Here is a 14,200-nt window from a genome sequence, read left to right on the forward strand (position 1 = left end):
TCCCTCCTGATGAGGTCATGTTTGAACTTGCTGCGCCACACCTAACCTCCCAACTGACGCTCGTGACTGTTCCGGCGACTGTAACCCTGCGAGACGAGGTAACGGGTGGGAACGCGGCGAAGGTAGGCCTGCGTTTAAATTGAGTCTCCCGAGCATGAACGGCCCGGTGAGCTCTAATGCGGTCAGACGCCATCGGTCGATGGAAGGCCGCCAATTAGGGAGCTGATGGCGCTCCCTTGTGGCCGCGGGGACGCGTACCTGCTGTGACGCTAAATGGAGAGAGACACGGCATTTCCAGGAGCATTACTGCAATTACACGAGTGGTTAGCCTGGCGCAACCCGATAACAAATCAGCCCTCAGAGCACAAATAGAGCGGTTAAGAAGCAATGCAGACACACGGTCTGCAATGGAAATGAGGTAGAGCCCGGAGGAGGGGACCCATTCAGCGGGGAGTTGGTATTCACGTGATGGTTCCACATTTGGCTGTTTGACTCAAATAGCTTTTCGGGTATTAACATGAGATGAATTGCTCTCTGGCTCAACGAGGGTCAGGACTTTCTGTGAGGAACAGGCGGAAGTAACTACATGTCCAGTCTTTAATATTATTAAAATGAGGTGGCGCAGAAATGAGTAATTTGATTTTATTAGTCAAACTGAATTATTCTATTGTGGCGTGTGTGTCTTTGTTGACGCTGTAATGGCTGCTTTTGCGTGGCGATATGTATTTATGTGAATGGAATAGCGTGCCGCTGAGGCATTACTATGTGCTACAATGTACTCACTCAGAGAGGGTTGATCCTCGGTCGCCATTGGTTGGGGCGGTGACGTCAGAGGGATGGGGCGGGGCGTGTCGGCGTGATTGGCATCGTGTTCTCGGGTAGTCTGCAGCGGGACCAGGACAGACAGCTGAGGGGGGTCTGAATGTCCAACCGGGACGGTCGGTGGACCACGAAATCCAGCGCACTGTTCACGGGTAAGTCGCGGCTCGTGACCGGATTCCCGGTGGGGAGGATGTTTGAATTCATTCATAGTTGGCGTCTAAAAAGGGAGACAAAGACACTTAAGCGTGTTTGAGCCGCAGTGGAGTTTGACAGAGGGGGATGTTGCCCCGCTACGGAGCCCGCTGCTCCAGCCTTTATTCACGGACGTATCAGCTGGTCACGGGGCGCCCACCGTGGAGTCCGACGTGCACTTTCCCTTTTCCTGAAAACCAGGAGGACGGATACGGCGGCGGGGTCGGAGTCGTCAATGTGCGCGTGCACCACAATGGCTCAGATGGGTAACAAAAAATGGCCGCACGTGTGGCAGGATCGGTGGGATTCTACAGCTGTCCGCGCGGACGCAGACAGCCCCCAAACGGCTCGAGCGCCCGGCGCACGGTTCGAGCGCACGCTATGTTGCGCGCGGATGCGGCCGTGCGTCAGAACCGTGGCCTAGAACAGTTTCCGCGAAGAAACGCAGGTTGTAGTGGCGCTGACAGACTGAGGAGGCTGGAACGTGCCGCCCCTCAGTGAAACACAGCAGAAAAAAAAACTTTCGTAACAAATGTCAGGGTTTGTTTGTGTTGCGCTCATGATTCGGACCCGAGGCGCGTCCAGACGCTTCTTTTGATTATTATATTTCCAAATTTCACAGCCACTTTACATGAACACTCAATGGAACCGGGAAAACAGAGGAGACTAGAACACGTCCCCGGGTGGAGGGACGCATTATCACTTGAAAATGTTTATAAGCTGTTTCATTCTGGCGCACGCGACGGGGGAAGACCGTGCCACGCGCACACGCAGCATCTTTGGGGATCCTTCCTGGGAGGGGCTCTGGCCACCAGGCCACCGAGAGGGTCAGTAGGGACCGTTGAAAGGGGAGTTCTAGTCCTAATTTCAATTCAATTTCTTATGATGGGACGTAATCAGATTTCACGAGTGTAATAGGAGGAACAAAGGGAAGGGAAGCAGACAGTTTGGTATGTTAGGGCATTAGTGTCTGAGTAGTGGAGACAAGACCTCCAGTAAGTCTTTAGAGTCATGATCCAGGATGGCCTTTATTGTTCTGTTCATGTACATAATCCTTCCTGGGGTGGGGTGGGGTGGGGTGGGGTGGGGGTGGCTGAGGCATTACTGCTGTTAGAACGCATGACAGTTGTCAGTGAGTCACTCTCAGGCCAAGTGCAGCACTCCAAAGCTTCTACTTTTCCATTATTAATACCCAGATACGGCGGGCGGGGAGAAAACAACAAGGAAGGGCCGAACGAGAGAGAGAGAGAGAGAGAGAGAGAAAAAGAACCAGGCCACCGTGACTCAAACCTTTGAGCAACGCAGATGTCAGAGGGCTGCTCTCTGCATGTGCATCATCATATGCATCATCAGCCGAGTGGGGGGCATTTCCTACCTGTTATATAGTCCTGTGTGAAAGGAGCCAGGTCTAATTCCTCCCTCCCGTCCAGTATGTGCACATCACACAACATCTGTTTAATGATGTTTAAAACTTTGCAGTCATGTTAGGCGCCGTTGCATCACCCCCCCCCCCCCCATCTCACCCCTTCCTGCTAATGGCCAGTAACAGCAGGCTGAGAAGAGAAGCAGGCGCAGCAAATTATGACACGAGCTGCCTGTTATTAAGACGGCCTCGCGTATGGTGCCGAGGGGTGGGGGGGTGAGGACGAGGACGGGGTCACCCTGGGTGATGCGGGGAAAGTGCGCTGGTGCAACAGATGATGTGTTTGAGTTAAGTGGCGGCAGTTCAGACTGCGGTGTCAGGTGGAGAGCGCGAGTAAACATGAGTCAGCAGAAAGCCGGCTGGAGCAGCACTCTGAGGGTTTGCGGGAGATCTGGAGAAACAAAGTGGCTCGTAGACGTTTACGCTGGCAGCTGAGTAATCGGTGATAATGGGTTGAAAAATATGGGCACGGTGAATGTTTGGCCATATTGATCTAACTCAGCAGCCATCTTGGTTGACGGGTAATCCTCTTATTGAACGGCTGCCGTAATACACGGAGTGACCTACATACAATTTGTCTGGAGACAGAGGGTGATGTGTGAGAGAGCAGATAGGGTTCATTACACACACACACACGCACACACACACACGCACACACACACACACACACTGAACGTCCTCTCCCCTCCAGCAGTCGTTACCGTGCTCGTGTTATGCTGCAGCCCTGTGCTTAGACAGTCGGCTAATTGCTACCAGCGGGTGAAGTGACATCTGAATGTCCAGGCAGCGCTCGTCCTTTGTGATTTTCAAGTCACCGAGAGGAACCGAGAGAGACGGGCCGCTCTCAGAGCCGCGCCTCGGGGCCGGAGAGAGAATGTAGAGACGTAGGTTTCGTGGCGTCTCATAAACCCATGTTTTTTTTCCCATGAGGCATTTGGCTCAGCGCGCCATGCAATGACACAAACACAGGGACACAGGATCAGAGGCTGAGGCTAGCGTGACTAGAACTGGTGGAAATAAAACCTCACAGCCTGCTGATGTCTGTCTGTGCTGTTATCAGCATGTACGGACACACACACACACACACACACACACACACACACACACACACACACACACACACACACACACACACACACACACACACACACACACACACACACTGTGATCCCTCCTCATAATCCCCTTCCACGAACTGTCCATCATCTGAGTGCATGTGGACCAGGGGCACTGAAAGGACTTTTTGTTGGCTCATCCTTTTTTTTAAGGGACCAACCGAGGGATTTCCTGTGACTTTCAGAGTGGACACTGCTACAACATCAAGGGAAATCCTTGTGCACAGCCTCTCAGCATCTCTTCTTTGTATACAGCGCATTGTCATAGCATGGATGGACCGTACAGTCTAGTCTATTCTGTCTTCCCTATGATCCGTAGTTCTTGTTCTCTGTTGCCCTTCTTCTTCTTGACTCCTACTCTGCCCTTCATCAATCCTTTATTCCCTCCTCCCCTCCACCTCCCTTCATACAGTACATTCCTCTCAAATCAGGTTGTGACCTTTCATATTTTCTTCTTCCTTCTGCTCCTCCTTCCTCGTTCGGGCCTTTGATTGGTCCCTGATCGAGCTGTCGGGAAAACTAACGCTGCGCTTTTGTCTCTATTAACATTCTTTCAAGGGATATCGTTCGCTCCCAATCAGCGTTTTAGCTTAACAGTAATCCGTGTTGCATAACAAGTGGACCCCTCGCTATCTCGCGCCTCGTCTCTACAGCTCACACTGAGAAAGCGCAATTAGCTCTGGCGTGATGGGTAAAAAACATCAGACAATCACAAAGACAGAGGTGCCCGGACCTAGCCTGTGTCCAGACTGTGGAGGTGGTTAATGCCAAAGGCTAATTGAACAGTATGATAACTAACAAAGAGGAATATTATGCAGATTGTTATTGAACAGCCTGTTGTGCTTCCACTGCTCTGGGCAAGAAGAAGCTCAGAAGTACGAAGGAAAGCGGAGGAAGCTGAACGAAACGAAGCGCGTATGAATAATAGCATATTGTTCTGTGGGTGACTGCAGGCATCCATTATTCAAAATCACACAATTCCATTGTTTTGTGTCGGCTCGCGTTTTGTAATGGTCTAGTTGACAATGGATATTCAGAGCAGAATGAACGGCCTCAGTGCCTCCAGATGTGGTTTTATCAGACAACACCTTTAAACATTTCACAGTATCCTGATAAGCAAAAGCTCCATTTAGCCACTTTACAAAGCATGAGAGCATTTGATGCTAACTTCGAACATGATTTTTCGAAATCAGGCAAAAGTGAACTGTATTATACATAAATATCCAGCATTATTCAATAATAAACCCACAATCAAAGCTTACACAAATGCGAAGCCACTCTGTGTGAACGTGCGCCGGGTGCTTTGTCATTACTTTCAGAGGACGGTGCTCGTTTTGCAGCCTGATGCCTCCTTCAGTAGCTCGCTGGACAAAGCTCCCGTCTCGCGCATGTGGAGGGGGATGACACAGATAGATGAAACAGATAATCCACGGGGAAACAGCAGGAGCTGTGGAGTCTGTGAGGAATGATGAAAACCGGTGTGCGCGAATGCAAGCGCGGTTAAATATTCATGGCTCAGACGGATAAACGCTGCAAATGTTCACACGTCTCACTGCCTCCCGTCCTTCCAGGGCTCCGCGGGTCGACTGATGAGCTTCCAGTAGGACTTGATCCAGTAGAGCCTCACCGACCGGCGCAGGTAAACACTTTGCATGTAGTCAAATTTGGGGATCAGCTTCCAAAACACCTGTGTCGACTTCCCACGATGGCGCGATAACTCCTACAGCAAGTGCTTTGTTTCCTCCATATCCCTCCCATTGTTTGTGTGAAATCAACTCATCTGTGTAACGATGTCAATCATGTGCCGTTGGAGAGGAACGGAGCGATCAATAAACCACTCTGACCCTGTGACAATGCTCCCGACTGCTGCGACTGTGTGTCGTGTAACTAACAGCTGTTAGTGGTGGTAACTTTGTAGAGATTGACGAGCACTGGATATGATGAGGGGTGATAGGAGACTGTGTAATCCCGGGCTTCTGCGGCCGGATTAAAATCCCACACCTCGATTTGGGGGAGGGGTTGACTGGGGAGTGAGGTCTACATACCTACTTCTTGCATCCCTGTGACAGAGGCGAGAGGGAGCTCCTTGTCGTCCTCAGCTTATTGACGGCTTCAGCACTGCAACAAAAAGGAAACCACAACGCTGTGTCCATCTTGCTGACCTTGCAGTTTTATGGCTGGCCGTGTGTCTGTCAGGCCATCAAATGGTGAAATGGATGGTCATTCCTGGTCCCCAGAGCACAAACCCTAGACATTCTGCTGATGTTTGTAGTGTGTAGTGATTATTCATTCCCATATAAAAAAGAAATACAGTAAAAAAGGTTCCTGTCCAATATAAAAAAAACCTGTTTAGTTTCAGGCATGGAGAAAAAAAAGTGGATAATCCTGTCAGCATCACTGAGAGATGTAAGGTTGTGAGGGCACATTCATTTAGAGGGAGAGACATGAAAGGAAAAGGAGGGAGAGGTGACGCTCTCATTAGGCGGACACACTGCTGCCTTAAAGAAGTGGACGCCCGCTGCGGGAACACGGACAAATCCAATGTCAGAGAGTTCCTGCACATGCTGAATGAAGAGTGAGAACACGGACATGGGGGTCAGTCCTCCTTCAGTCCAACTTACATAAGGTTACTTACATAATGACTCACTCCGCCGTGCTGGTGTGTGTGTGTGTGTGTGTGTGTGTGTGCATGTGTGTGTGTGTGTGTGTGTGTGTGTGTGAGGGGCAACTCGACCTGAGGTGAGGTGCGATCAGGGATGCGAGAGCGGAGGGGGGAGGAGGGGGTGGGGGGTACTTGAGCAAGTCCGGCACGGCAGGAGAGGATTGTGGGATTATGTGCGCATGGCATCAACAGGGGCGGCGGGGGGGTCAGGGGTAGGAGGGTAGGGTATTAAAACCAGAGTGGGGGGGGGGGGCTTCCAAGCGTTACACGCACGTCCACATCTGTCTGTGTGCGCTCCTGCACTCCCGGCATCTTCACATCAGCGTCTCGGCTTCTTCTTGAATTTCTCCCCACTCGTCCTTCCTCCTCCTCCTCCTCCTCCTGCCCACCCCTCCTTCCCGCCCTGTTTCATAATATTTCCTGATCTTAATCCCACTCTCTTTTGTGTCTCATTTTTTCTCTCATTCCCTGCCCTCAATCCCCATACCCCCCCCCCTCTCTCTCTCTCTTTGTTTTTGTGGGAGTTTAGAGGGTCAGCAGTGCCAGACGAGAGGATCGGAGGACAGCAGACATAGTTTCTGAGCTGCTAGTGGTTTACTAGTGGTTAGCCTTAGCATACTTGTGGCAGCAGGGAGGAGGAAGGAGAGCTCGGTGATGGTCACGGCCATGGAGGACGCCTGCCCCAACGGGGCGAGCGAGGAGGAGGTGACGCCCCAGGGACAGCCTGGCGTGGAGGAGCCCCCGGCTGCACGTTCCACCCAGGGAGCAGATGCGTCTGGAGGTGAGGAAAGAAGGAGGAGGAGGAGGAGGAGGAGGAGGAGGAGGAGGAGGAGGAGGAGGAGGAGGAGGAGGAGGAGGAGGAGGAGGAGGAAGAGGAGGTCTTGGGTCCTGTATTGACTGATAGAAGGGCTTTTGGATTAGATTGCATTCATCTTATTTCATTGGTCAGAGTCCAGGCACAGAGTGAGTAAATGTATTTGGCATCAAACCATTAGTGCATGGAGAGAGGTTTAACATATTTACATCTAAATGCTCGTCATCCGAATGCAGTAGTAGTTAACTGACAGTTGCTTTATTCACCTTCAAATGTGGAAAACGAGTGTGATCAGTGGTTTTCGTATCCATATTGCCTGATCTCTTTCCAAGCGCCTGGTTAAAGCGCCGCCAGATGTTCATCTGCATTCATTTGCCACTGGACGCCATTAACTCTAAAGCTATTTTCGCACCGACGGCTGAGATCTACTCTGGCTTTAATCACTTTAATAGTTTACTACCAGCTGCAGCAGATATAAGGTGTTAGAGCTCACTCAAGATGTGGGTTGATTTTTAATCACGTTATGTTTTTGTATGTGATATAAATCGTTCGAGTCTCTGAAATCTTCAAACGTGATACAGTTCCCTCCTGGAGTTTAGAGGAGCTTAAGCTGTGAGAGTTGTTCTGTTTTTCCCTGCAGGTGCTTCCATCGTTAACCTGCAGTACTAAGGGAATGAATGATTATGTGAAGGGACTTTGGATGTGGAGGATGATGCTTTAGTGCAGCCAGGTTTGTTTTCTTTGTCTTATGGGGATGAATGCCCACATCTGAACTAAAGCCCTGCTGTACATTGTCCGGTCCTGTAATCTGGGAGTTCTCACAACTTCACGCAGAGCTTAACAAGTTGGTAGGTGGTTGTATCTTCAAGCCATATTTCATAGGATTATGGAGAATTTGTGGAGGAGGATTTAGTTTATCCAATCTCTCACTGGATAGAAAAGTATCGCTTGGTTGCTTGTGCCGATGTGTAATGTACACACAAGCAGTATGTGCGTGTGTGTGTGTGTGTGTGTGTGTGTGTGTGTGTGTGTGTGTGTGTGTGTGTGTGTGTGTGTGTGTGTGTGTGTGTGTTTGCTGCGTGGACATTCCTGTGGTTGATTTTGAAATGACAGCGAGCTGACCGCGAGGCTAAAGGTCAGCAGGCGACTTTGTTGCTGTATTAAATAGTATGAACTCTCTTTTAGATTACTCCAGAACATGAATAAGTATGAATCACACATTGCTTTTCAAACTTCAGGTCGTTCTGCTGCAACCGAGCCAGTGTTTCGACACTTGTTTACGTTGGTCGGTTAAATGACTGTCTTCATGACAATTACGCCTCTGCTCTGATAAACTGTTTGGCCTCCACACACAATAAATATCATTTAAATACGCTGTAAATTATATGTATGAAAGGAGTTTTAGACGTTTATGACTTGTTGTGTAGTAAATGGTTGATAGTCAACTGCTGTAGACGTATGCTAAATTAATAGTATGCAGTGGATTGTGTTCTTTATAAGTTTCATAAATGTTTGATTTACATGTCTGTGCTCTGATATTATGACGTGAATCATAAGTCATAGTTAAATCGTGATGAAGCTTTGAGAGCATCCAGTATTTATGGACGTATTTAGTGCCCACACACGCTCCCAGGGTTCGACCCGTTGCACACGGGCTCAGAGCCCCTGGTATCAGGGCGTCAGCTGGCCGACACCTCCACTTCACACCGCTCTCTCTCTGTTTGTGCCTTCGACAGCACGCTCTGTTGCAACCGACACCGTGAGAACGCTGAAAATCTGGGGATTGGGCGTATTTCGACTGTTATCGGGTGTTCGCAGACGCCTGGGGTCTGCACAGGTTCTTCTGAGGGACTAGACTCTTGGTTTGGGGAAATATGTGTTTAAAAATCTGCATGAAGTGAATGGAGACTCATGCAGTCAAGGCCTAATTGATGCTCCTTGGCTTTTATTTTGTAACATGAAAGTCAGATCAGACGTGACGTCTTCATGCTTTTCTCTAACAACTCTTGCATCTCTCTCTCTCTCTCTCTCTCTCTCTCTCGCGCTCTCTCTCTCTCTGCATCCTCGCCCGCCCAGCCATGCAGCAGGTGTTGGACAATGTGGGCGAGCTGCCCACCTCCAGAGGCGCCAAAGACATCGACCTGCTCTTCCTGCGCGGCATCATGGAAAGTCCCATGGTACGTTCCCAGGTCAAGGTAGCACACACGCGGCCGGGGCCGAGCGGCGGCGGCGCCGTGAGACCGCCACACCGGCCGTAACTTCCTGCACACGCGCGCTAACGCACCGCTGCTAGCCGGAGGCCAGGCTGCCGCCACGCTGCTCCGTTCACAGAGAGCAGATATGACAGATGACCAAACAAACAAATCCTGCTCTGACTTCTAACAGGGTAACATGAGACAGACGGCGGCTCGCGTACGGAGCGGAATCAGCTCTGCGCCGCTTTGCATTCAGAAGCCCGTCTGGTGGCGGCCGTCTGCGCTGCACGACCGGCAAATTAGCCCCATTCAACGGGGCCTGTAGGAAGCCTCCCCTTCCTGAGCGCCTCTGTCTCCTCCCAGGCTCACGAGCAGCTGGAGGAAGTGAAGCTGGAGGCGGTGCAGGACAACAACGTGGAGCTGGTGACGGAGATCCTGGGCGACATCAGCAACCTGAAGGTGAAGGACGACAGCGCGGCGGAGCTGTCCAGGATCCTGCAGGAGCCGCACTTCCAGGTGAGAGGATCAGCAGCAGAGCCCACACGCGTGCGTGCGTGCGTGCGTGCACGCTGGAAGTGAAGAGCTGCTTTATTCCCATAATAAACTTTAAAGTAGGACCTGCTGTAATGTTTTGACTTTAATTGCAGCAGCTGACATATTAGATCCCTTTCCCATGCATCAGTAGGACACTAACCTCTATCTCTGGACCTATCAGAGGCTTTGTGAAGGCTGCACCAATAGGAGGTGGAGTCCTGAGCCCTGCACCGATCAGATGTGTTTGTACTGTAAGCTGGAGGATAAGACTCCGTTGACCTACTGAAAAGGGGGGCAGAGACGAGAGGGGGGGTCAGAGAAACATATTACATCATTTATAGATGTGGTTTTTATTGGCCATGCTTGTCTGGTGATGATATATCAGTATATGAGTAATAAGAGTAAAATCTAAACAAGTTTTCTTAGCTCGTGGGGCAATAACAAATGAACTGTATTTTAATTGATTAGATTTGGAGCCTAATCCATATGTGGGGCTTTAAAGCCATTAGACAATTAGGTTTTGTAAACACAGCTTTAAATGTTACTCATTGTTGATAGAGGCTTGTGTGTGAATCAAGTTCTAATACTGACAAAGTAATAGATGTATAGAGATCTGTAGTGTAACCTTTAATGTGTTGGATCGTGTCCACGTCATCATCTTTGTCCTCCTCTCTGTCTCTCAGTGTCTTTTAGAGGCTCACGACATGGTGGCCTCAAAGTGCTACGAAGTCCCGCCCCCAACCGAGACAACCAATGACGCAGCGGTGAACAGCGCGCTGATGCAGGCGGATGCCGTGCGCATGATTGGGATTCGAAAAAAGGCAGGAGAGCCACTGGTGAGCAGTGTGTGTGTGCGTGTGTGTGTGTGTGTGTGTGTGTGTGTTGAAGGATGTAAAACCATGTGGATCACAGTTGGAGTGTGGGTGAAGGACAGCGAAAGTCAGCACGTGAAGCCATAACACCTGCTGCCTCCTCCTCCTCCTCCTCTCAGGGCGTGACGTTTCGCGTGGAGAAAGATGACCTGGTCATTGCCAGGATCCTTCACGGCGGCATGATCGACAGGCAGGGCCTGCTCCACGTGGGCGACATCATCAAGGAGGTGAACGGGAAGGACGTGGGCAACAACCCCACCGAGCTGCAGGAGATGCTCAAAGACTGCAGCGGGGGGATCACGCTGAAAATACTCCCGAGCTACCGTGACGCCCCTGCACCCCCTCAGGTACGCACCAGCACGTAAACAGGAGCGTCTGCATAATGGCCGCCAGATGTTGGGCAGTGGTGCGGGGCTGGCGAGATGTCCCACAATCCTCTATGCAGGAATGTGAACCCTGGGACCCCTATTAATAACACTCCACATGCTATGTAGGTCACACTAGCTGTGTGTCACACACACACACACGGGTTTTGATGGTTCAGACTCCTCCAGAACAAACAGACGTCCTCACCTGCGAGGCCTAAACTGAACGAGCAGCAGTGGGACCCGAATGAGACATAATGCAGAGTTACATCCGACCCCGTGGCTCGGGGCGCTTCGCACAATAGATTTTACGGGCTTGTTTTATTGCTTCCCTCGGCCGCCTGTTTAATCTAATACCGGGCCAGAGCACTTACCCTTCTTGGCAGAAGCCTCCGCTGTTGCTCAGCGTGAACAACTGCGTCGGGCGCGGGGCAGGAGCTAGTAGGTGTGAATGAACCGCTGCTGAGCTCGTTTTGTCTTTCCCAGTGCACGCCCTCCACGTATTGGACTGTTTCTAGAACACTGTTTGTGTTGCCGACAGGTGTACGTGCGGCCGTACTTTGACTACAATCCTGCCAACGACAACCTGATTCCCTGTCGCGAGGCGGGAATAGCCTTCAACAAAGGCGACATCCTCCAGATCGTCAACAGGGAGGATCCCAACTGGTGGCAGGTGAGCTTCCCCCACTGGTTCCCAGTAGATGAGGATGAGGTTCAGCGCCTAACTGGACTCATGTGTGACCTGCAGGCGAGTCACGTGGTCGGCGGGGCGACGGGACTGATTCCCAGTCAGTTCCTAGAGGAGAAGAGGAAAGCCTTCGTCCCTCGAGACTTTGATGGATCGGGTACGTCAGTGGGTCCATGTACAAACGCTGTGCTTCTGCTCCAGCTGAAGGCTGTCAGGCTGTGATACAGCTTTCTCCATTAGCGTGATGAACTGGTTTGCTGCCAGACCTGCCACTTGTGGCCTGGTCCACGCCTGCCCCCTGCTGGCCAAACACTGCAAGAGCATGAACCTTGAGTTTTTTTTTATAGGGATCCTCTGTGGCACTATAGCTGGAAAGAAGAAGAAGAAGATGATGTACCTGACGGCCAAGAATGCAGGTGGGTGGAGTCTTCGCACCTTCGTCACCTGTTCTCTAATGGCCGCCAGTGACCGCGTGAACCTGCCTGTGCGCCAACAGAGTTCGACAGACACGAGCTGCAGATCTATGAGGAAGTGGCAAAGGTCCCGCCGTTCCAGAGGAAGACGCTGGTTCTGATCGGGGCGCAGGGCGTGGGCCGGCGCAGCCTGAAGAACCGGCTCATGGTTCTCCACCCCACCCGCTTCGGCACCACCATACCATGTACGGCCAGGGTTGAGTTTTGAACCGCTGCCGGAGCCCAACACGCGCGCCAATCAACTACCCTCTTCTCCCCAGTCACTTCGCGGCGGCCTCGCGACGAGGAGCTGGACGGAAACTCCTACCACTTCACCAGCAGGACGGAGATGGAGGTGGACGTCCGGGCCGCCCGCTTCCTGGAGCACGGCGAGTACGACGGCAACCTGTACGGCACCAAGATCGAGTCCATCCACGAGGTGGTGGCCGCGGGGCGCACCTGCATCCTGGACGTCAACCCGCAGGTGAGGCCGGAGGGCTGCGACCTGATAGGCCGAGCAGATGCTTTACAGTCGTGTCTCTCTCCAGGCTCTGAAGGTTCTGAAGACGGCCGAGTTCATGCCGTACGTGGTCTTCATCGCAGCCCCGGACTTCGACACGCTCAAGGCCATGCACAAGGCGGTGGTGGACGCCGGCATCACCACGAAGCAGCTCACCGTACGTTGACACGCACCCGCAGCTTAGAGGCAGCGTTGAGACGCGGCCCGGCCCGTTCACGCGCTGACGCCTCGCCTGTGTTTGTGTGTCGGCAGGACGTGGACCTGAGGAAGACGGTGGACGAGAGCGCCCGCATCCAGCGCGCCTACGGCCACTACTTCGACCTGACCATCGTCAACGACAACCTGGACAAGGCCTTCGAGACGTTACAGGCTGCCGTGGACAAGCTGTGCAGCGAACCCCAGTGGGTCCCGGTGAACTGGGTTTACTGAGGGCCGGCAGCGGAAGCCACGGGAGACGGATCCGCCAGCAAGTTTCCGACCACAAAGGCCAAAGTAGAGACGACTTCTGCAAAGCAACACACAAAAAAAAAAATACTGCTAACGACTCTCTCTCCTCTTGGGCCTAAACGCTGTGCAACTGTTTTTCTACTCAGAACTCAAAGGGAAAGAGTGCTTATTTATTTTATACTTTTTATGAAAAATCTTTCTATTTGATGTGGAATGAAAAAAACAAAAACACTCCTGGTCGTGTAATTGGGCCCCTTTTTTCTTGCTTTTATTTATTGTCGTAGTTTTTATTTTGTAGACGTCTTCCTTTGTGGATGCCCACGACTAACGACCTCCAGCCTGTAGCTCGAAAGCGAAGACGAGTGGATCATCTCCGAGCCGAACGCTGTTCGATAGCCCCGGCTGCACCTCATCGCCTTTTCTGAGCAACCCGTGTAGCTCCGTGTTCATTTTCACATCCAGACCATTAAATCTATTAATGTTTTTGCATAGCTGCCCCCAGACTTATGACGAGCGTCTTCCACAGAATCAAAGAAGAGGTTAAAATTTCCTCTGCTATATAAAATAAAAAAAAATAAATATATATATATATATATATATATATATATATATATAATGTGCTTTTTATAAGATCAATTGTTTTGTGGAGGTTTCCTCTCTAGTTTTTCATCTTTGTGGTGATTCACAGATTTCATGGTTTTGTCTAGCTTATTTTCATTTAATCGTGTTGTTGTTTTATCTTTGTGAATGTGGCACAAACCTGCACCGTCCTAATGTGTTGCTGTTTGCCAAAGCCCCTGAGCGTTCTCATGTACTGTTAAACCACTGGTGTTTCACCTACGGGCTATACATGTATTAGACATATTACCTGATGGTAAATATTTAAATAAAGCCAACAACAGACCTTTGAACTTCATGAGCGATAAATGACAAACCTGAAACTGAACCTTATTCATTAGATGTAACACGTCAATCTGTGCCACATTTGACTGTTTTCACATCAACCTCATGTCTCCAAATTTCTTTTTACATTCTTATCACCAAAGTTATGATGAATAAAGTTCATTAAACTTCCCAAAACATTTTGTTTGTGTTCAAG

General features: G+C 50.7%; 1 protein-coding gene across 6 annotated transcripts; it reads left to right on the top strand.

Moving 5' to 3' along the window:
- The first annotated feature begins 45 nt into the window (after positions 1–45).
- On the top strand, positions 46–14,183 carry pals2b (protein associated with LIN7 2, MAGUK p55 family member b). 6 transcript variants are annotated; one of them, XM_029167201.3, is made up of 14 exons: positions 46–122; positions 5,124–5,191; positions 6,744–6,995; positions 9,105–9,205; positions 9,587–9,739; positions 10,441–10,593; positions 10,749–10,976; positions 11,536–11,667; positions 11,743–11,839; positions 12,030–12,098; positions 12,179–12,340; positions 12,416–12,618; positions 12,683–12,811; positions 12,907–14,183. In XM_029167201.3, the coding sequence occupies exons 3-14, from the start codon at positions 6,869–6,871 to the stop codon at positions 13,081–13,083; spliced, it is 1,731 nt and encodes a 576-aa protein (XP_029023034.1). In that variant the 5' UTR covers positions 46–122; positions 5,124–5,191; positions 6,744–6,868; the 3' UTR covers positions 13,084–14,183. The 6 variants fall into 6 exon arrangements, with proteins under 6 accessions (XP_029023034.1, XP_029023038.1, XP_029023037.1 ...); XM_029167200.3 differs by lacking the exon at positions 46–122 and adding an exon at positions 161–974; XM_029167205.3 differs by lacking the exons at positions 46–122; positions 6,744–6,995 and adding an exon at positions 160–974.
- Positions 14,184–14,200: the final 17 nt, after the last annotated feature.

Source organism: Betta splendens, chromosome 11, assembly GCF_900634795.4.
Source record: "Betta splendens chromosome 11, fBetSpl5.4, whole genome shotgun sequence".
Lineage (NCBI taxonomy): Eukaryota > Metazoa > Chordata > Actinopteri > Anabantiformes > Osphronemidae > Betta > Betta splendens.